Raw genomic sequence first — 24198 nt, 5'->3', positions numbered from 1 at the left:
TAATTCACAGAGCATGGAGTCCACAGCTGTGTCCAGTTGGCTGGCTGTCCTTTGGGTGGTGGATCATTCTTGATACACACGGGAAACTGTTGAGCGTGAAAAACCCAGCAGTTCTTGACACAAACCGGTGCGCCTGGCACCTACTATCATATCCTGTTCAAAGGCACATAAATATTTTGTCTTGCCCATTCACCCTCTGAGTTGCACACATACACAATCTGTGTCACAACTGTTTTGAGGCTTTAAAATCCTTCTTTAACCCGTCTCCTCCCCTTCATCTACACTGAATGAAGTGGATTTAACAAGTGACATCATCAAGGTATCATAGCTTTCAACTGGATTCAACTTCTCTCTCCTTTCCTTATGTCATGGAAAGAGCAGGCGTTCTTAATGCTTTGTACACTCAGTGTACATTTAAGTTGGTTTTCTCACTAAACCTTGATCTAGCATGGCTCACATCAGCTGATCCAGGACACTCTTAGTCATATAGAGGGCAATGAGCCATGCAGTAGGGCTGCAGTAGGGCCAGCTAAACCATCCACAGAGGAACACTACATAGTAATTTACATTTACATTTAAGTCATTTAGCAGACGCTCTTATCCAGAGCGACTTACAAATTAGTAATGTGTAATGACCATGTTCTGGGTGTGAGATAATGCTGACTCATACAGCAGGAGTATAACACACCATCTACACACCAAGTGCTGTATCAAGGCTTCGTCTCTCTTTTCTTTACATCATCACTTTAATAAAATCACAAAACAACAACACGAAGAAACATGTCTGTGTCCTACACCCCTCCCTCCCTCCCTCCCTCCCTCCCTCCCTCCCTCCCTCCCTCCCTCCCTCCCTCCCTCCCTCCCTCCCTCCCTCCCTCCCTCCCTCCCTCCCTCCCTCCCTCCCTCCCTCCCTCCCTCCCTCCGCTGATGCCTCTGTGGGTCTCGTCTCTCTACACCTCTAAGACACTGTCAGGAACAAAGGGAAGAAATTGCTGCTTGTCCAACACTTATTTAAAGAGGGCTTCAATTACCTACCTCTAGACACCCACGCATGCAGACACACAGCACAGCACAGCAAAGACACGTAAGGGTTACGCTGAAGATGCAGTCTTGAAGTATTGAAGAAAAATCAGGTGTGTAAAGGAGTGATCATAGTGAAGATGTCTGAGCAAACGTCAGTCTGATGAAATACAGGTGCTGTGAGGAATTTGGGAGTAGTTCAGATGTTAGTGAAAACAGGCTGTTGTTCTGTTAAACTCAGGTGTAGGTCAGGTGTTAGAGCAAAGTCATATGTCTAGATACGGTGGTAAACTCAGGTGTTTAACTGCGTTGTGAGGCATTGACCCTCTCATCTCCACTTTAGGACCATGATATTATCTTTGACCCCCAGACCACAGTGAAAACCCCTGACCCCATACCCTGGCCAGGCTGACAGGCCACTGAGGGATGGCCAGGGTCAACACCCTTCATAGAACGGGTCATGACCCTTCATAGAATGGATGAGTGGCGACCAAAGAGGACCGCTAAGTACCAAGTTAACACACACAGGACACAGGGACGAAAGATGGGGAGAGACACCAAAACAAGAGACTTCAAAGTCAGCTGACGGAAGGTCTAAACATATCCATTACTAACTATTTACTCCCGAGAGAACCCTTCTCCTCTTCTCTAACCTGAATGAGGCCTCTTTCTTTCCTGCACACAAATATTTCTGCTTAGGCTTGGAAAGCCCTTCAGCTTATTTCACTTAATTCAGTTCAAATAACTTCCCGGTGGGATAAAAGCACAACATTTCCAGAAACCCTTTCCCCTTTTCCACTCTCCTTCTCTCTCCTCCTTCTCTCTCCTCCTTCTCTCCCCTCCTTCTCTCCCCTCCTTCTCTCTCCTCCTTCCAAGCATTTTCTCTCTCTCCCCTCCTTCTCTCTCCTCCTTCTCCCCCCTCCTTCTCTCTCCTCCTTCTCTCTCCTCCTTCTCTCCCTTCCTTCTCTCTCCTCCTTCAAAGCATTTTCTCTCTCTCCCCTCCATCTGTCTCCTCCTTCCAAACATTTTCTCTCTCTCCCCTCCATCTCTCTCCTCCTTCCAAACATTTTCTCTCTCTCCCCTCCTTCCCTCTCCTCCTTCCAAACATTATCTCTCTCTCCCCTCTATCTCTCTCCTCTTTCCAAACATTTTCTCTCTCTCCCCTCCTCCTCCTCCTCCTTCCAAGCATTTTCTCTCTCTCCCCTCCTTCTCTCTCCTCCTTCCAAACATTTTCTCTCTCTCCCCTCCATCTCTCTCCTCCTTCCAAACATTTTCTCTCTCCCCTCCATCTCTCTCCTCCTTCCAAACATTTTCTCTCTCTCCCCTCCTTCTCTCTCCTCCTTCCAAACATTCTCTCTCTCCCCTCCATCTCTTGTTCTCCTTCCAGAGTGCCATTCTTATTTCATTACAGGGAGATTCCCAGGCCAAGAGGGTAAACACAACATCCACAATCGACACACGGACAAACAGAACCCCTAACCACCAATCAGAGTCCACGCCTGAATATAATCAAAACACCAATCTGAATCAATGCCTGGATACACTCCTCCAAGTGGGATTATTTTAGTTTCAATATACTTAAATCATACTTCATTAACATATCTTAATATATTAAAGTATATCTGTGATAAATATACTTAAGTATATTTAAAATGATCAAAATTGGGGCACTTTTTTGGTACTTAAGTATATTCTTAGTATATTAGCTAAAGAGCAAAACAAATACACCTTAAAGGTAAAATGGTATTTGAATTAGAATTACGTGATTTAAAAAAAATGTATAATGTGTTTCAAGTGTACTTTTACAAGTACACTTCTATTCATCAACCACATTAACTACTGTAATTAGCCATGTAAAGGTTACCTTAATTGCATCTTCTCAGCCAATATTAACATGCAATTGACAAAGCTGAAGCAGCAGTTCTGCTTTTGAGAACAGTAAAACATTTACATTTAAATACAATCTGTAATGTGTAATATGGAATTAAAAGTACATCATTATTCAGTTTGAAAATGAACACACATTTTTTTAAATAAGCTAAATATGAGGAACAATATCATATCATAAATCAAAACTTTAGCAGCAGAAAAGGATGCTGGGTAATATGCATAAAAAATATGCATAAATTAATGCTTTTTTGAAAGTATACTTTAAATATATTTGGTGGATATTTAAGTTAATATACTTTTTTGAAAGTATACTTAAGTATATTTTCTTGAGATATGAAAACGTATACTCTCAGGAGGCATGCTCCTCAGCTGTGGATATTTCCTTATTTTTACTATTTTCTACCCTGTAGAATATCGAAGACATCAAAACTATGCAATAATACATATGGAATCACATAGTAACTAAAAAAGTGTTAAACAAATCTAAATATATTTTAGATTTTAGATTCTTCAAAGTAGCCACCTTATGCCTTGATGACAGTTTTGCGCACTCTTGGCATTCTCTCAACCAGCTTCACCTGGAATGATTTTCCAACCGTCTTGAAGGAGTTCGCACACATGCTGAGCACTTGTTGGTTGCTTTTCCTTCACTCTGCGGTCCAACTCATCCCAAACCATCTCAATTTGGTTGAGGTTGGGTGATTGTGGAGACAAAATCATCTGAGGCAGCACTCCATCACTCTCATTCTTGGTCAAATAGCTTTTACACAGCCTGGAGGTGTGTTGGGTCATTGTCCTGTTAAAAAACAAATGATAGTCCCAAATATCGCTGCATAATGCTGGTTAAGTGTGCATTGGATTCTTAATAAATCACTGACAGTGTCACCGGCAAAGCACCCTCACACCATCACACTTCCTCCTCCATGCTTCACGGTGGGAACCACACATGCGGAGACCATCCATTCACCTACTCTGCGTCTCACAAAGGCATGGTGGTTGGAACCAAAAATCTCAAATTGGGATGCATCAGACCAAAGGACAGATTTCCAACTGTCTCATGTCCATTGCTCGTGTTTCTTGGCCCAAGCAAGTCTCTTATTGTTATTGGTGTCCTTTAGTAGTGGATTCTTTGCAGCAATTTGACCATGAAGGCCTGATTCACACAGTCTTCTCTGAACAGTTGATGTTGAGATGTGTCTATTACTTGAACTCTGTGAAGCATTTATTTGGGCAGCAATATCTTAGGCTGTTAACTCTGCCGCAGAGGTAACTCTGGGTCTTCCGTTCTTGTGAGAGCCAGTTTCATCATAGTGCTTGATGGTTTTTACGACTGCACACATTTTCCAGATTGACTGACCTTCATGTCTTAAAGTAATGATGGACTGTCATGCCTCTTTGCTTATTTGAGCTGTTCTTACGATAATATGGACTTTGTCTTTTACCAAATAGGGATTTCTGTATACCACCCGTACCTTGTCACAACACAACTGATTGGTTCAAACACATTAAGAAGGAAAGACATTCCACAAATTAACTTTTAACATGGCACCACTGTTAATTGAAATTCATTCCAGTTAACTACCTCATGAAGCTGGTTGAGAGAATGCCAAGAGTGTGCAAAGCTGTCATCAAGGCAAAGGGTGACTACTTTGAATAATCTAAAATCTATTTTGATTTGTATAACACTTTTTTGGTTACTACATGATTCCATATGTGTTATTTCAGGCTTGGATGTCTTCACTATTATTCTACAATGTAGAAAATAGTAAAAATAAAGAAAAACCCTGGAATGAGTAGGTGTGTCTTTAGACTGGTACTGTAGTCGTTGCATAACTATTCACCTCCCTGAGTCAATGCATGCTAGAAACACTCTTGGCAGCAATTACAGCGGTGAGTCTTCTTGGGAAAGTCTCTAAGAGCTTTACACACCTGGATTGTGCAATAATAGCCCTTTATTCTACTCATAATTCTTCAAGCTCTGTCAAGATGTTGGGGATCATGGCTAGACAGCAAATTTCATATCTTGCCATAGATTCTCTGATTGAAATTCCTCTCCCAGTGTGTTTTGTAAAAGAGACTGAAGCAGGTTTTCCACTAGGATGTTGCCTGTGCTGAGCTCCGCCACGTTTCTTTTTACCCTGACAAACTCCCCAGTATTTCCAGATGTCAAGCATACCCATAACGTCTGCGTGGGAAGCAAGTTCGGGGAGTGAGTGTTTTAATAAATAAAAGGACCACTGAACACGAAACACAAACAAAGCACCGACATGGAAACAAGGGTCAATAAGACCTGAGGAAAGAACCAAGGGGAGTGACAGATATAGAGAAGATAATCAAGGAGGTGATGGAGTCCAGGTGAGTGTCATGAGGCGCAGGTGACAGGTGTGCGGGATAATCAGCAGCCTGATGACGTAGAGGCCGGAGAGGGAGGATACGTGACAGATGGCGACAGTTACTCATTGATGTGTTGGATTTTGAAGTACTACTTTAGTGCCTTGTTGCATACAATATGTATGTTTTGGATATTTGTATTTCTCCTTTCACATTTAAAATCATTACTGTGGAGTCATTACAGTGTTGTTGATTCTTCCATCACAGCCATTGAACTCTGTGTGGTAAACCGTAGGGTGTTGGGTTGAGCGTGCAGAGATTGACATAGAAACAGAGAGGCTTTAGTCTGCAAAAACAACTACGAAGACATAAAATAAATATATCAAAGAAATAACTTAGGTTATGCTCGGTCTTCCTTCTCTCTCTTAACTGGTGTCTGTCTCTCTCCCTTCTCTCTCGTGGTGTGCCATCGTGCTCCTTTTATTTAGCCTCCACGGCTGGTTGGTACTTTCCTCTAATTACCTCCACTTAGCTGTCCGTGTCGGGGTGCCCAGCTCCCGAATTCCCAGCAGAGGGAGCCAACGTCGCCTCATGTACCTCCCCTCTATTACCATCCCTCGGGGTAGACCTCCTGGGCTACCACACCCCCCAGCCCTGACTGGGAGGCAGGCATACTCAGGGCTAGGTTTGCATCCCTCCTGGATAGGGCGTCGGCATTGCCGTGCTGGGCCCCCGACCTGTGGATGACAGAGAAAATGAATCGCTGTAAGGACAGGAACCAGCTGGTGACACAGTAATTCGTGTCCTTACCTCGTGCCATCCACACGAGGGGGGCATGGTCAGTAATCAGGGTGAACTTCCTCCTGAGGAGGTAATACTTGAGGGTGTCGAGGGCCCACTTCACAGGAGGAGCTTCCTGCTGACATACACATGATGGGGTGCTCCTCACCTTCCTGCTCTTGGGACAAAACAGCGCCTGTTTGGACCAGGAGTTTTTTTGAAAAATCCGGGGTGATGAGTACCAGGTGCGAACATAGCGCATTCTTCAGGACCTGGAACGCCGCCTCTGTGTCCTCCGTCCATCGCACCGCCTGGGGTAGTCGTGCCTTTGTTAAGTCTGTGAGGGGATAAGCTTTTGCGGCAAAGTTAGGTACAAATCTACTGTAGTACCCTGCTAACCCCAGGAATGCCTTCACCTGCCTCTTGGTTCGGGGGACCGGCCATCCCCTAATGGCAGCCATTTTCTTTCCTTGGGGTTTCACATATCCCCTCCCGATCTGATATCCCAGGTACTCCACTTCGGCGTAGACCAGCTTGCAATTGTGAAGGGTTCGCGGTCAGACATGCATCAATTAGCGCATCAACCACGGCCTGTAACTCACAGAGATGTGACTCCCAACTGTCACTGTGCATGATGATGTCATCCAGATAAGCCGTTGCGTACTCACTGTGCACCATGATGTCATCCAGATAAGCCGCTGCGTACTCACTGTGCACGATGATGTCATCCAGATAAGCCGTTGCGTACTCACTGTGCACGATGATGTCATCCAGATACGCCGCTGCGTACTCACTGTGCACAATGATGTCATCCAGATAAGCCACTGCATACTCAATGTGTGGCCACACGACTCAGGTCCACGAGTTGCTGAAATGTTTCTGGTGCCACCGTGAAGCGCGAAAGGCTTCTCCCGGTAGTGGTATAGTCCCCCCGGGGTGGAGAAGGCAGTCTTTTCCCGGTAGTGGTATAGTCCCCCCGGGGTGGAGAAGGCAGTCTTCTCCCGGTAGTGGTATAGTCCCCCCGGGGTGGAGAAGGCAGTCTTCTCCCGGTAGTGGTATAGTCCCCCCGGGGTGGAGAATGCAGTCTTCTCCCGGTAGTGGTATAGTCCCCCCGGGGTGGAGAAGGCAGTCTTCTCCCGGTAGTGGTATAGTCCCCCCGGGGTGGAGAAGGCAGTCTTTTCCCGGTAGTGGTATAGTCCCCCCGGGGTGGAGAAGGCACTCTTCTCCCGGTAGTGGTATAGTCCCCCCGGGGTGGAGAAGGCAGTCTTCTCCCGGTAGTGGTATAGTCCCCCCGGGGTGGAGAAGGCACTCTTCTCCCGGTAGTGGTATAGTCCCCCCGGGGTGGAGAAGGCAGTCTTCTCCCGGTAGGCGGCTGCCAGTGGCACCTGCCAGTACCCCTTTGTCAGGTCCAAGGTGCTGACTTATCTCGCCAGCCCCAAGCGGTCAATCAGCTTGTCCACCCGGGGCATGGGGTAGACATCGAACGTACTGACCTCAATCAGGCCCAGAAAGTCATTACAGAAGCGGACGGTTCCGTCCGGTTTCGGAACCAGTACTATGGGGCTAGACCACTCACTGTGTGACTCCTCCAGTACCCCCATTTGTAACATTGTCGTCACTTCCCGCTGAACCATCACCCTCCGGGCTTCTGGTATCCGGTATGGCATCTACGCACTTTTTCTTCTGGGAGGGTGTAGTTCTGATGTTCCACGAGGTCCGTGCGCCCCGGCACATCGGAGAACACAGCCATATTCCGCTGGACCAACTCTCTGAGCTCTTGTCATTGGGTTGGGCTGAGCTCTTCCTCCATTGCCACTTTGACCGAGGGCGGGCCCTGCTGTGGCCGGGTCCACGTTATGCACAGCGCCTCACGTGCGTGCCATTTCTTCAGTAAATTCACATGGTAAAGCTGGAGGGGTTTTTTCCACCCCGGTTGGCAGACCTTATAGTTGACGTCACCTACCCGCTCAACGATGTCGTAGGGCCCATGTCATGTAGCCAGGAATTTACTCTCCGTGGTAGGGATCAGCACCAAGACGTTCTCACCGGGTTGGAACTCTCGTGGTTGGGCCCCCCAGTTGTATACACACTCCTGGGCACGTTGCGCCTGGGCCATGTGCTCTCTTACCACTGGCCAAATCGCTGTCATCCTCCCCCTCATCTCCTCCACATGTTTTACTACTGTACAGACGACTCCACTTTGACTCTGTACTGACGACTCCACTTTGACTCTGTACAGACGACTCCACTTTGACTTTGTACAGACGACTCCACCTTGACTCTGTACAGACGACTCCACTTTGTCTCTGTACTGACGACTCCACTTTGTCTCTGTACTGACGACTCCACTTTGACTCTGTACTGGCGACTCCACTTTGTCTCTGTACTGGCGACTCCACTTTGACTCTGTACTGACGACTCCACTTTGACTCTGTACTGGCGACTCCACTTTGTCTCTGTACTGGCGACTCCACTTTGACTCTGTACAGACGACTCCACTTTGACTCTGTACAGACGACTCCACTTTGACTTTGTACAGACGACTCCACCTTGACTCTGTACAGACGACTCCACTTTGTCTCTGTACTGACGACTCCACTTTGTCTCTGTACTGACGACTCCACTTTGACTCTGTACTGGCGACTCCACTTTGTCTCTGTACTGGCGACTCCACTTTGTCTCTGTACTGACGACTCCACTTTGACTCTGTACTGGCGACTCCACTTTGTCTCTGTACTGGCGACTCCACTTTGACTCTGTACAGACGACTCCACTTTGACTCTGTACAGAAGACTCCACTTTGACTCTGTACTGACGACTCCACTTTGTCTCTGTACTGACGACTCCACTTTGACTCTGTACTGACGACTCCACTTTGTCTCTGTACTGACGACTCCACTTTGACTCTGTACTGACGACTCCACTTTGTCTCTGTACTGAGGTTTCACCTGTTTGAGGGAATAACGGAGGGAATAACTACACTGTTTGTATTCAACCATATTCCCAGTCACCTTGGCTAAATGCAGTGGTTCACACTTTCAGTTTTGCTCAAATGCTGCCATCTATCCACGGTTTCTGGTTTGGGTAGGTTTTAATAGGGGAACAACATTCCCCATACACTTCCTGATGAACTCAGTCACCATATCCGTGTATATGTCAGTGTTATTCTCAGAGGCTACCTGGAATATATCTCAGTCCACGTGATCAAAACAATCTTGAACCATGGATTCCGATTAGTAAGACCGGCATTGAATAGACCTTAGAACGGGTACTTCCTGTTTGAGCTTCTGCCTATAGGAAGGGAGTAGCAAAATGTTGTCGTGATCTGATTTGCCGAAGGGAGGGCGGGGAAGGGCCTTGTAGGCATCATGAAAGGGGGAGTAGCAGTGATCCAATGTTTTTCCAGAGCGAGTACTTGAGTCAATGTGTTGATAGAACTTTGGTAGCGTTTTTTCCTCAAATTTGTTTTGTTAAAATCCCCAGCTACAATAAATGCAGCAGAATATGTGGTTTTCAGTTTGCATAAAGTCCAGTGTAGTTCCTTGAGGGCCTTCGTGGTATCGGCTTGAGGGGGAATACACATTGCTGTGACTACAACCGAAGATAATTCTCTTGGGAGGTAATTGGTCGGCATTTGATTGTGAGGTATTACAGGTCAGGTGAACAAAAGGACTTGAGTTTCTATATGTTATCACAATCACACTATGAGTAGTTAATCATGAAACATACACCCCCTGCCTTTCTTCCTCCCGGAGAGTTCTTTATTCCTGTCTGGGCGATGAACTGAGAACCCAGCTGGCTGTATATCCCGAGAGAGCCATGATTCCGTGAAACATAGTATGTTACAGTCCCCCTGATGTCTCTCTGGAAGGAGATCCTCGCCCTGAGCTCGTCTACATGGCTCACATTGGAAGAGAGATTGACATCATCATTACTTGTTTCATAAGAGGTGTTGACAAGCTGAAGCTGTCTATTTAAAATACTAGCACACAGCTCGGACACCCATGCATACTCCACAAGACATGCCACCAGAGGTCTCTTCACAGTCCCATGTCCAGAACAGACTATGGGAGGAGCACAGTACTACATAGAGCCATGACTAGATGGAACTCTATTCCACATTAAGTAACTCATGCAAGCAGTAAAATTAGATTTAGAAATGTAAAATACACCTTGGAACAGCGAGGACTGTGAAGTAACACAAACATATGTACACACACACGTACACATGGATTATGTGTTGTAGATATATGGTAGGGGAGTAGGGTGCCCTCAGGCACACACTTACTGTGTTGTGAATTCTGTAATGATGTCACACCCTGACCTTAGAGAGCCTTTTTATGTCTCTATTTGGTTTGGTCAGGGTGTGATTTGGGTGGGCATTCTAGTTTTTCTATTTCTTTGTTGGCCGGGTATGGTTCCCAATCAGAGGCAGCTGGCTATCGTTGTCTCTGATTGGGGATCATACTTAGGCAGCCCTTTACCTCCTTCTGTGTGGGATCTTGTTCTTTGTTTGTGTACAGGTAGTTTGCGCAATGAAGCTGTTCGGTCATTGTATTCTTTATTGTTTTGTCTTTTCTAAAGTTTCACTTCGTTAATAAATTATGTGGAACTCAAAGTACGCTGCACCTTGGTCTCATCCTTTATCCGACGACACCCCTTACAAATGAATTTATTTTAATGTTCTTAAAATTGTATAACTTCCTTTATTCTGCCAGACCCCAGGAAGAGTATCCATAATAAATACAAATAACTTTAGCGAGTAATATAATCTGATAAGGTGGATGGTGTGTACGCCTCCTCCGAATAACAATTCAGTTATTCCTCCAATTCAAATCCTCCAATTCAGTTATTCCTCCAACTCAATTATTCCTCCAATTCAGTTATTCCTCCAATTCAAATCCTCCAATGCAGTTATTCCTCCAATTCAGTTATTCCTCCAATTCAGTTATTCCAATTCAGTTATTCCTCCAATTCAATTGCTCCAATTCAGTTATTCCTCCAACTCAATTCCTCCAATTCAGTTATTCAATTCAGTTATTCCTCCAATTCAATTCCTCCAATTCAGTTCCTCCAATCCAGCAAAGTCGTCTTCCTGGTTGTAATGCTGGTTACCGCCGCTCTGATATCCACGTTATTTACGGTTGTATTTAATAACACAAAAAGTTATATGTCTTTCAGCACAATCTTTCTTAATTTTGAATGAATATTCATGTACTAAATCACAATTAAATCATTTGAAATTGAAGTACAGTTTTAATGAGTGTGTTTAAGTTTAATGATAGTGAACACATAGTATAGTAGTATAATTTAAAGACTGAAAAATAATGAATATAAAGTACACTCTAATAAGTGTATTGAAGTGTGATGATAGCATATTTAGAGTATACTAAAAGACTGAAAAAAACTAAGTGTGTTAAAGTAAATTATATTATATTTATAGTATACTTATAATATAAAAGAACATTACATCTCGTATTTGAAGTACATTATTTATATTTTTAGTATATAAGTATACTTTAGTATACTGTTTTTTTGCTTGGGCCTAAACACCAGAGTCAACGCCTGGATACACAGAACCCTTAACCACCAATCAGAGTCAACGCCTGGATATACAGAACCCTTAACCACCAATCAGAGTCAACGCCTGGATACACAGAACCCTTAACCACCAATCAGAGTCAACGCCTGGATACACAGAACCCTTAACCACCAATCAGAGTCAACGCCTGGATACACAGAACCCTTAACCACCAATCAGAGTCAACGCCTGGATACACAGAACCTTTAACCACCAATCAGAGTCAACGCCTGGATACACAGAACCCTTAACCACCAATCAGAGTCAACGCCTGGATACACAGAACCCTTAACCAGCAATCAGAGTCAACGCCTGGATACACAGAACCCTTAACCACCAATCAGAGTCAACGCCTGGATACACAGAACCCTTAACCAGCAATCAGAGTCAACGCCTGGATACACAGAACCCTTAACCACCAATCAGAGTCAACGCCTGGATACACAGAACCCTTAACCACCAATCAGAGTCAACGCCTGGATACACAGAACCCTTAACCACCAATCAGAGTCAACGCCTGGATACACAGAACCCTTAACCACCAATCAGAGTCAACGCCAGGATACACAGAACCCTTAACCAGCAATCAGAGTCAACGCCTGGATACACAGAACCCTTAACCACCAATCAGAGTCAACGCCTGGATACACAGAACCCTTAACCACCAATCAGAGTCAACGCCTGGATACACAGAACCCTTAACCACCAATCAGAGTCAACGCCAGGATACACAGAACCCTTAACCACCAATCAGAGTCAACGCCAGGATACACAGAACCCTTAACCACCAATCAGAGTCAACGCCTGGATACACAGAACCCTTAACCACCAATCAGAGTCAACGCCTGGATACACAGAACCCTTAACAACCAATCAGAGTCAACGCCAGGATACATAGGCACACACGCACACACCACACACACACACACACACACATATGGACACACGTCGTGTCTATCAGTCCTGTCATCTCTGTTTTCTCATATTAACGGTGGTTCACTCTGAGACAGGATATGAGGATTAGGCATTGCCTTACTACGCTACAGCTACACACTGCTAAATGGCTCCCATGTGTTCCCTCATAGAGAACGGCTAATAAACGTTAGCCGCTTGCGCGCCTAGCATCCCCAGAATAATAGCAGTGGATAGATGAGTCCCACTGATAACAACTAGCGCTAAGGGCTAATGGGGCTGGCTTATTCTATTAGGCTGGGATAAGATGCACTGGGAGAGAGAAAGAGAGTGGAAGAAAGGGGAGAGTGGGGAAGAAAGGGGAGAGTATCAGGCAGAGGAGGCTGCTGAGGGGAGGATGGCTCAGAATAATGGCTGAAATGTAGTAAATGGAATGGCATCAACCATATGAAAACCATGTGTTTGATGTGTTCGATAGTATTCCATTTATTCTGTTCCAGCCATTAGTCCAATTAAGATGCCACCGGCCGCCTGTGGTGTCAGGAGAATAGTAGAAGGCTTCTGATACCACGAGAGCATACACAGTCAAAAACACACACAAACACACACTTTGAGTTAATACTTGATTGGAGAGACTGTACTGGTGAATATAGCTCCTGTTCATACTGATAGATTATTCTTCAGATCACACTAGCAGGGAAAGGGAGGATACTGCAGAGGAATAGGAGAAGGGAGGAGAGAGAAGATGGCGAGAAGGAGGAGAGAAGGAGGAAAAGAGAAAGATGGAGGGAGAGGGAGAGAACGATGGAGGGAGAGAGGAGAGAAAGAGAAAGATATAGGGAGAGAAAGATTGCGGGAGAGGGAAGGGGAGAGAGAGAAAGGTGTCGGGAGAGAAAGGGAGAGAGAGAACTGGATGAGATGGAGAGAAGGTGAGAGACAGAGAGAAGGGGGGAGAGAGCGAAAGGTGGTGGGAGAGAGAAGGAGAGAGAGAGAAAGATGGATGGAGAGAGAAGGGGTGAGAGAGAAAGCTGGAGGGAGAGAGAAGGGGTGAGAGAGAGAAGGGGAGAGAGAAAGAGAAGGGGAGAGAGAGAAAGATGGAGGGAGAGAGAGAAAGGTGGAGAGAGAGAAGGGGGAGAGAGAGAAAGATGGAGGGGGAGAGAGAAAGATGGAGAAAGAGAAGGGGAGAGAGAGAAAGATGGAGGGAGAGAGAAGGGGAGAGAGAGAAAGGTGGAGAGATAGAAGGGGAGAGAGAGAAAGATGGAGAGAGAGAAAGGTGGAGAGAGAAAGAAGGGGAGAGAGAGAAAGGTGGAGAGAGAAGGAGAGAGAGAGAAAGGTGGAGGGAGAGAGAATGGGAGAGAAAAAGATGGAGGGATAGAGAGCAATGTGGAGAGCGAGAGAAGGGGAGAGACAGAAAGGTGAAGAGAGAGAGAAGGGGAGAGAGAGAAAGATGGAGGGAGAGAGAAGGGGAGAGAGAGAAAGGTGGAGAGAGAGAGAAGGAGAGAGAGAGAAATGTGGAGAGAGAGAATGGGAGAGAGAGAAAGATGGAGGGAGAGAGAGAAAGGTTGAGGGAGAGAGAAAGGGAGAGATAGAAATGTGGAGAGAGAGAGAATGAGAGAGAGAAAGGTGGAGAGAGAGAGAAAGGGAGAGAGAGAAAGGTGGAGAGAGAGAAGGGAGAGAGAAAGATGGAGGGAGAGAAAGTGTAGAGAGAGAAAAATGGAGGGAGAGAGAAGGGGAGAGAGAAAGATGGAGGGAGAGAAAGTGTAGAGAGAAAGATGGAGGGAGAGAGAATGGGAGAGAAAAAGATTGAGGGAGAGAGAGAAAGGTGGAGAGAGAAGGGGAGAGAGAGAAAGGTGGAGAGAGAGAGAAGGAGAGAGCGAGAGAAGGGAAGAGAGAGAAAGATGGAGAGAGAGAGAAGGGGAGGGAGAGAAAGTGTAGAGAGAGAAAGATGGAGGGAGAGAGAAGGGGAGAGAGAAAGGTGGAGGGAAAGAGAGAAAGGTTGAGGGAGAGAGGGGAGAGAGAAAAAGGTGGAGAGAGAGAGAAGGAGAGAGAGAGAAAGGTGGAGTAAGAGAAAAGGGGAGAGAGAGAAAGGTGGAGAGAGAGAAAGGGAGAGAGAGAGAACTGGATGAGATGGAGAGAAGGTGAGAGACAGAGAGAAGGGGGGAGAGAGCGAAAGGTGGTGGGAGAGAGAAGGAGAGAGAGAGAAAGATGGATGGAGAGAGAAGGGGTGAGAGAGAAAGCTGGAGGGAGAGAGAAGGGGTGAGAGAGAGAAGGGGAGAGAGAAAGAGAAGGGGAGAGAGAGAAAGATGGAGGGAGAGAGAGAAAGGTGGAGAGAGAGAAGGGGGAGAGAGAGAAAGATGGAGGGGGAGAGAGAAAGATGGAGAAAGAGAAGGGGAGAGAGAGAAAGATGGAGGGAGAGAGAAGGGGAGAGAGAGAAAGGTGGAGAGAGAGAAGGGGAGAGAGAGAAAGATGGAGAGAGAGAGAAAGGTGGAGAGAGAAAGAAGGGGAGAGAGAGAAAGGTGGAGAGAGAGAGAAGGAGAGAGAGAGAAAGGTGGAGGGAGAGAGAATGGGAGAGAGAAAGATGGAGGGATAGAGAGCAATGTGGAGAGCGAGAGAAGGGGAGAGACAGAAAGGTGAAGAGAGAGAGAAGGGGAGAGAGAGAAAGATGGAGGGAGAGAGAAGGGGAGAGAGAGAAAGGTGGAGAGAGAGAGAAGGAGAGAGAGAGAAATGTGGAGAGAGAGAATGGGAGAGAGAAAGATGGAGGGAGAGAGAGAAAGGTTGAGGGAGAGAGAAAGGGAGAGATAGAAATGTGGAGAGAGAGAGAATGAGAGAGAGAGAAAGGTGGAGAGAGAGAGAAAGGGAGAGAGAGAAAGGTGGAGAGAGAGAAGGGGAGAGAGAAAGATGGAGGGAGAGAAAGTGTAGAGAGAGAAAAATGGAGGGAGAGAGAAGGGGAGAGAGAAAGATGGAGGGAGAGAAAGTGTAGAGAGAAAGATGGAGGGAGAGAGAATGGGAGAGAAAAAGATTGAGGGAGAGAGAGAAAGGTGGAGAGAGAAGGGGAGAGAGAGAAAGGTGGAGAGAGAAAGAAGGAGAGAGCGAGAGAAGGGAAGAGAGAGAAAGATGGAGAGAGAGAGAAGGGGAGTGAGAGAAAGTGTAGAGAGAGAAAGATGGAGGGAGAGAGAAGGGGAGAGAGAAAGGTGGAGGGAAAGAGAGAAAGGTTGAGGGAGAGAGGGGAGAGAGAAAAAGGTGGAGAGAGAGAGAAGGAGAGAGAGAGAAAGGTGGAGTAAGAGAAAAAGGGAGAGAGAGAAAGGTGGAGAGAGAAGGGGAGAGAGAAAGATGGAGGGAGAGAAAGTGTAGAGAGAGAAAAATGGAGGGAGAGAGAAGGGGAGAGAGAAAGATGGAGGGAGAGAAAGTGTAGAGAGAAAGATGGAGGGAGAGAGAAGGGGAGAGAGAAAGATTGAGGGAGAGAGAGAAAGGTGGAGAGAGAGAAGGGGAGAGAGAGAAAGGTGGAGAGAGAAAGAAGGAGAGAGAGAGAGAAGGGAAGAGAGAGAAAGATGGAGAGAGAGAGAAGGGGAGGGAGAGAAAGTGTAAAGAGAGAAAGATGGAGATAGAGAGGGGAGAGAGAAAGATGGAGGGAGAGAGAGAAAGGTGGAAGGAGAGAGAAGGGGAGAGAGAGAAACGTGGAGAGAGAGAAAGGTGGAGAGAGAGAAAGGTGGAGGGAGACAGAAGGGGAGAGAGAGAAAGATGGAGGGAGAGAGAAGGGGAGAGAGAGAGAAAGGTGGTGGGAGAGAGAGAAAGGTGGAGAGAGAGAAAGGTGGAGGGAGAGAGAAAGATGGAGTGAGAGAAGGGGAGAGAGAGGAAGATGGAGGGAGATAGAAAGGGGGAGAGAAAGATCAAGAGAGAGAGAGAAGGGGAGAGAGTGAAAGATTTAGAGAAAGAGAAGTGGAGAGAGAGATAGGGAGAGAGAAAAAGATGGAGAGAGAGAGAGAAGGGGAGAGAGAGAAAGTGAGAGAGAGAAAGATGGAGGGAGAGAGAAGGAGAGAGAGAGAAATATGGAGGGAGAGAGAAGGGGAGGGAGAGAGAAAGGTGGATGGAGAGAGAAGGGGAGATAGAGAAAGATGGAGGGAGAGAGAAGGGGAGAGAGAAAGATGGAGGGAGAGACAAAGGTGGAGGGAGAGAGAAGGGGAAATAGAGGAAGATGGAGGGAGAGAGAAGGGGAGAGAGAAAGATGGAGGGAGAGAGAAGGGGAGAGAGAGAAAAGTGGAGAGAGAGAAAGGTGGAGAGAGAGAAAGGTGGAGAGAGAGAGACGGGGGAGAGAGAAATATGGAGGGAGAAAGAAGGGGAGAGAGAGAGATATAGGGAGAGAGAAGGGGAGAGATAGAAAGGTGGAGGGAGAGAGAATGGGAGAGAGAAAGGTTGAGAGAGAGAAAGGTGGAGATAGAGAGAGAAGGGGGAAGAGAGAAAAGTGGAAAGAGAGAGAAGGGGAGAGAGAGAAAGGTGGAGGGAGAGATACGGGGAGAGAGAGAAAGATGGAGAGAGAGAAAGGTGGAGGGAGACAGAAGGGGAGAGAGAGAAAGCTGGAGGGAGAGAGAAGGAGAGAGAGAGAAAGGTGGAGGGAGAGATACGGGGAGAGAGAGAAAGATGGAGAGAGAGAAAGGTGGAGGGAGACAGAAGGGGAGAGAGAGAAAGATGGAGGGAGAGAGAAGGGGATAGAGGGGATAGAGAGAGAAAGGTGGTGGGAGAGAGAGAAAGTTGGAGAGAGAGAAAGGTGGAGGGAGAGAGAGAAAGATGGAGTGAGAGAAGGGGAGAGAGAGAAAGATGGAGGGAGAGAGAAGGGGAGAGAAAAAGGTGGAGGGAGAGAGAAAAAGGTGGAGGGAGAGAGAAAAAGATGGAGGAAGAGAGAAGGAGAGAGAGAAAGATGGAGGGAGAAAGAAAAAGGTGGAGGGGGAGAGAAAAAGATGGAGGAAGAGAGAAGGAGAGAGAGAAAGATGGAGGGAGAGAGAAGTCGTTTTCTTTCGGTGAATCTTGACACTGCCGCATTCTCTGAACACATGGAGTGAATTATGTAGTCTGGTCCTACACACCGTTTTCACCACAGAAACAGATACACACCAGGTATGCACACACACACACCCCTACACACACCAGGTATGCACACACACACCCCTACACACACCAGGTATGCACACACACACCCCTACACACACCAGGTATGCACACACACACACCCCTACACACACCAGGTATGCACACACACACACCCCTACACACACCAGGTATGCACACACACACACCCCTACACACACCAGGTATGCACACACACACACCCCAACACACACCAGGTATGCACACACACACACCCCTACACACACCAGGTATGCACACACACACCCCTACACACACCAGGTATGCACACACACACACCCTTACACACACCAGGTATGCACACACACACACCCCTACACACACCAGGTATGCACACACACACACCCCTACACACACCAGGTATGCACACACACACACACCCCTACATACACCAGGTATGCACACACACACACACCCCTACATACACCAGGTATGCACACACACACACCCCTACACACACCAGGTATGCACACACACACACCCCTACACACACCAGGTATGCACACACACACACCCCTACACACACCAGGTATGCACACACACACACCCCTACAAACACCAGGTATGCACACACACCAGGTATGCACACAATCCCGTTATAAAGCCAAGGTCTTTTTTTGGACGATGGGGTGCTCTGATATAAAAGAGTAACAAGATATTTTTTTGTCTCTTGGGGGCTCTGATATAAAAGAGTAACAAGGTATCTTTTTGTCTCTTGGGGGCTCTGATATAAGTGAATAACAAGGTATTTTTTTTCTCTTGGGGGCTCTGATATAAAAGAGTAACACGGTATTTTTTTGACTCTTGGGGGCTCTGATATAAAAGAGTAACACGGTATTTTTTTGTCTCTTGGGGGCTCTGATATAAAAGAGTAACATTCTTCACTTAATGCTTTTTCAGCTAAAAATACAAAATCTTCATGACTGGGCTGTGCACCTTTCTAATTAACCAACCCCACACACCAGGGTGGAGTACCACGGTAAAACTTTACTGGCCTGCATGTGTGTGATTAGAAAAGAGAGAGAGGGGATAGATCGAGAGAGAGAGAAGAGAGAGAGAGAGACACTGAGAGGGGAAAGGAAGAGAGAGACAGAGAGGAGAGAGAGAGAGAGAGAGAGAGAGAGAGAGGAGAGAGAGAGAGAAAGGAAAGAGAGAGAGACAGAGAGAGGAAAGGGAGAGAGAGAGAGAGAGGAAAGAGAGAGAGGAGAGAGAGAGCAAGAGAAAGGAAAGAGAGAGAGAGGAAAGAGAGAGAGAGAGAGAGGATAGAGAGACACAGAGAGAGAGAGAGAGAGAGCAAGAGAAAGGAAAGAGAGAGAGAGAGAGAGAGAGAGAGAGAGAGAGAGAGAGAGAGAGAGAGAGAGAGAGAGAGAGGGAGAGTAGTGGGGGAGAAACTTGTCCATCTCTGGTTTTTCTCACTCCTGTCGTTTTTATCACCTCAGAGCCCTACTTTAGTCTGGTCGGCTGGTGAACGCAGTTAGGATTAATACCACGAAGTAACACACATATAGCAGGCTCAGTAGATATACTGTACATCAACCGCAGTCGCTACATAGCTGCAGAACAGTAAACCTTCATGTCAACTCCATCAATTTAGGACCACTAAAATCAGAAGGGGCTGTAAAGAAACTTCATTACAGACAACCACTACAAAACAAGCACAGACACACATTTCTACGCACACATGCACACACATGCACACCCACGTGCACACACACACATGCACACACACGGTTATAGTCCTCTGAAAGTCATGAGGGACAATAAAAAGAGTTGCTTGTATTTCAGTACATTCCCCTCAGTCAGAGCTGGACAATCATGTGGGAATTATGGTCACAACCACAACGTACAGTAGGTGATGTGCTTATGAATCTCAATTCTCGCTAGCTTGTGATTTGGCACCATGCACCTCAATGTCCCTGATTTGTGTTAGTTACACAGATACCTCAGGGGCAGATAACCCAGGGGCAGATAACCCAGGGGCAGATATCCCAGGGGCAGATAACCCAGGGGCAGATAACCCAGGGGCAGATAACCCAGATAAATTATGAAAAGAGGAGGGTGATGAAGAAGGGAGGATGATGAAGAGAGGAGGATGATGAAGAGAGGAGGGTGATGAAGAGAGGAGGGTGATGAAGAGAGGAGAGTGATGAAGAAGGGAGGGTGATGAAGAGAGGAGGGTGTTGAAGAGAGGAGGGTGATGAAGAGAGGAGGGTGATGAAGAGAGGAGGATGATGAAGGGATGAGGGTGATGAAGAGAGGAGGGTGATGAAGAGAGGAGGGTGATGAAGAGAGGAGGGTGATGAAGAAGGGAGGGTGATGAAGAGAGGAGGTTGATGAAGAGAGGAGGGTGATGAAGAGAGGAGGGTGATGAAGAGAGGAGGGTGATGAAGAAAGGAGGGTGATGAAGAAGGGAGGGTGATGAAGAGAGGAGGGTGTTGAAGAGAGGAGGATGATGAAGGGATGAGGGTGATAAAGGGAGGAGGGTGATGCTGGAGAAGTTGAAATGAAGAACATCGCAGTCACTCACCTCTCATGATTGGAGCTTCAGTTCCCATGGCGACGGTCATGCCCAGATGCCCTCCTCATCGTCCTGTTGGAGAGAATAAATCAATCAGTCAAATGCAATTTGCATAACATTTTCTTCGTGTATTGTGTATTTTCTGGAGAACTCAACTAAATCCAGATCTGAATACCAAAGGTCAGGCCTTCCTATACTTAGTTGTACCGTGTCTCCCTGCAAGTCTCACAGACAGTTATAATCAAAGCTAGCATGTTTAGCTTGTTCACCCAGGCTGTAGCTATGTTCTACTGTATGATATCAATGGACTTTTTCCCTCTTTGTGATGTAGTCAGGAGGCAGTAATGAATCTTACAGAGGTTTCCTCAGGCCTGAGTCTAGCCAGACAGAGCCCTGGGAACAGTGAGGCTAACACACACAGACAAACACCATGACGTCTTTGCAGACAGGCAGGCCAGCAGCAGAGTACTGTAGTAGAGCTGGTTCACTGAGCCATGCTCACTTGATGAGAGAACTTCTCCAGTACCTGAAGACTTGTGTTGGCTCCCAGAGCTATAGCCTAGAATTTAGCTCAGTGGGCTAATTAAGGTCTTGAGGCATGCAGGCACACCTTTAGACACACCTGCCTTAACTGCATTACCTGTCAGGAGTTATGACTGTTCCTCTCTCAATCACAATGGCTTTGCTAGGCCCTGGCTAGGCTACGGCTAAAGCTAGGCTAAGGCTAGGGATATGCTAGACTATGCTATGCTAAATACTAATAGCTTCAGCTACAGTCTGCGTCCACATGCTAAGGTCAATCAGTTAGAAGCATCTATCCCCAGTGAGTGCCTGTGACAGGCGGGGTAAACACAGCCAAGCTCTTTCGCCAACGTAGCCAGTCTAAACACACACACACACGCAACCACACACACGCACCCACACACACACCCACCCAGTCAGGGCTAAATACCATGTGCTACTTCTTACAGAGCAGGCAGCCTGTCGAGGGGGAGAATACGGAACAACAACCAGAGAGAGGCCTTGTAATTCTAACTCTGATAAACACTTTATGGCTGTTCTCTATTTCCTTACAGAGGCACGGTGCCAAGTCCCTGGCAGCGCTATAGCTGTGGCTAAATCAGAACAACATGGACACAACATGCCTGTCAAACTGAAGTGAGGTCAAAACAGGTGGTGGATGCCAACTTGGATGGCCTGATAAGATACATAAAGGTGTCTGTTATCTACATGAATAATGATGCAATAATGTGACGCAAGAGCTGAGATATGGTTTGGTCATGGAAAAAAAGGTGTGTTTGTGTTTATAATGGCTTTGAGAGTATCTCTCCATCTGACAGCCTTGGAAAGCATTGTGTCTCTGGGGTGTTTGACCAGACCCTCTTCATCATCAATCACACACACAAATGCATACAAACGCACACAAGCCCTATGGTGACTTCTGCGGAACGTCCACTATAGGTCAAAGGTCAGACATGAGGAAAATTGATTGGGATGACCTCTGTCAAAGCAGCCGGGAACGAGCTCACCTCTGGACTGAGCGCTACACAGCACCGCTAGCCATGGTCAGATACCCAGCTATGAGGGGAGGAGAATAGAAAAACAGAAGGGATGGAGGAAAGTTGGAGCAGAGGATGGGAGAGGAGGAGGAGGAGGAATAAGGGAGCAGAGGGGTAAGGAAGAAGAAGTTGGGGAGTAGGAAACGTGGGGTGGAGGAGAGGAGAGGAGAAGTAGAAGAGGAGAGACAAGGGAAGAAGGAGAGGCGAAGTGGGTGATGGGAGGAATAGGTAGTGAGGAAAAATAAATAGTGTAATTAATCACGTTCAGATAAAAGATAGAGATAAAAGGCAGAGTGGGGAACTGTGTTTGGAGGAAAAACAGTTTCATCTCAGGGACCCTAATCTGACCTCTCACACACACATACACACCCTATGGTGACCTCTGCGGAACTTCCACTATAGGTCAAAGGTCAGACATGAGGAAAATTGATTGGGATGACCTCTGTCAATGCAGCCGGGAATGAGTGTGTTTGCGGTTTCTGATGAGAGTGTGTGTGTTGGACACGAGAGAGAGAAATAAAGAGAGAGAGACAGAGGGAGAGAGAGAGATATATATATAGAGAGAGAGCGAGAGAGAGGGAGGCAGAGGGGGAGGGAGAGAGAGAGAGAGGGGAGAGAAAGAGGGGGAGTGAGAGAGAGAGAGAGAGACAGTTGGAGAGGCAGAGGGGGAGTGAGAGAGTGAGAGAGAGAGAGAGAGAGAGAGAGAGAGAGAGAGAGAGAGAGAGATGGGGGTGGGGGAGCGAGAGAGAGAGAGAGGGGGGAGCAAGAGAGAGAGAGAGAGAGAGAGAGAGAGAGAGAGAGAGAGAGAGAGAGAGAGAGAGAGAGAGAGAGAGAGGGTGGGGGGGGGAGCGAGAGAGAGAGAGAGAGAGAGAGGGGGGGAGAGAGAGAGAAAGAGAGAGAGAGAGAGAGAGAGGGGGAGCGAGAGAGAGAGAGAGAGAGGAGAGAGAGAGAGAGAGAGAGAGAGAGAGAGAGAGAGGACAATAGTCTGCTATTTATACAGCTTGTCTTTCACCCTAAAGACAGTTGGAACATTTTCCAGCCTATAGCTTTACGTTCAGCTTTCCATTTCACTTTGCACACAGTGTGCTATCCCTTTTACACATGTAAAGGTTTCATTTTAAGGGGGCATTTCCAGCCATTGGGCCCAGATTTATGAGTTATTTTGTTATTCTCTGCATGCTTAACAAGATTTCCGAGCAGTCGTATTCATAGTTTCACTGCTGGCCTTTTTCTTTCTGACTTAAGAGTCTGAGAAGTTGCTTGTAGCAAGCTACCGCGTTATGCTGCATGTCAGGTCTATAAACAATGTCTCGATTAAATAGTGCAGGAGGCCATATTGAGTGAGAGATATTTATATTAGAAGTGGTGTGTGTGTAATAGTGGGGATATCCCATTGTGTGTTAGCTTGGGTCATGTTTAAACAGCATGCTTGAAACATGCAATGGTGCTTGTCTGAGGGAACAGGCGTGTGATTCTAGCACCTCTACTCCTATTTGGAAGTCCCCTTGACACACACACACACAGACACAAGCACACACACACACACACACACACACACACACACACACACACACACACACACACACACACACACACACACACACACACACAAGCACACAAAGGAGTGTCTTGCGGAGTTTCCCCAATCACACATGAATTAGAGAACTATAAGAACATTATTAAACAACTAGAAGAGGTCAGTAGCAGGTGGTAATGGGATAAGATGATTATCTATAGTGCATGTGTTCTATAGTATAAGCATTCCAATAGACTAAAGTGGCTTCCTCTCCACTCTTACCTATCCTCCCTCCCTTCTCCCTAACCTCTACTCGTCTCCTTTAGCGGTTTTAAAACCGAGGATAGGTGAAAGCCAAATATATTGTACATTAGTGCAGGTGAAGGAGATGAAAGGAGGAGAAGAGGCCAGTTTTACTGCTCTATTGTTGAGTGTGGTGGTTGGTTAGGGGAACTGTCCGTGTTGAGCATAACCTTGGCAGCACTTTATTATATAGCTAGAGGACTCCTGATATTTCCTGGAGTCTTTTCGCTAACTAGGACCATCTACTTTAAGTGCTGTCTGTCTTCCCAGTGTCCTACTTGGTGTGTGAACTGCTGACTGCTCATAACTTACCGCTGATTGTTGACACATCAACCAGGATCAAGGGGCAGGGCAATTTGGGACTGTTGTTGTACCGGAATGTGTGCTCTTCATCTTTGCAATTAGTATTATCAATTAGTATTATCAATTAGTATTATCAATTAGTATTATCAATTAGTATTAGTACTTCAGTCTCGTCTTCTCAGCTGCAGTCGTGTCAGCGGGGGTCGTGTCAGCGGGGGTCGTGTCAGCGGGGGTCGTGTCAGCGGCGGTCGTGTCAGCGGGGGTCGTGTCAGCGGGGGTCGTGTCAGCGGCGGTCGTGTCAGCGGGGATCGTGTCAGCGGCGGTCGTGTCAGCGGGGATCGTGTCA

General features: G+C 46.7%; 1 protein-coding gene across 1 annotated transcript in view; it reads right to left on the bottom strand.

The window, feature by feature from the left end:
- Window positions 1-24198, bottom strand: part of LOC135527848 (ERC protein 2) — a 454194-nt gene that overhangs the window by 72083 nt on the left and 357913 nt on the right. The window contains exon 16 of the mRNA XM_064956457.1: window positions 20181-20243. Coding sequence (XP_064812529.1) covers window positions 20217-20243 — 27 coding nt within the window. The 3' untranslated portion in view covers window positions 20181-20216. The remainder of the gene's footprint in view (window positions 1-20180; window positions 20244-24198) is intronic.

This window comes from Oncorhynchus masou, chromosome 33, assembly GCF_036934945.1.
Source record: "Oncorhynchus masou masou isolate Uvic2021 chromosome 33, UVic_Omas_1.1, whole genome shotgun sequence".
Taxonomy (NCBI): Eukaryota; Metazoa; Chordata; class Actinopteri; order Salmoniformes; family Salmonidae; genus Oncorhynchus; species Oncorhynchus masou.
The sequence above is the reverse complement of the archived record's forward strand: the minus strand, read 5'-3'. Positions and strand labels throughout refer to the sequence as shown.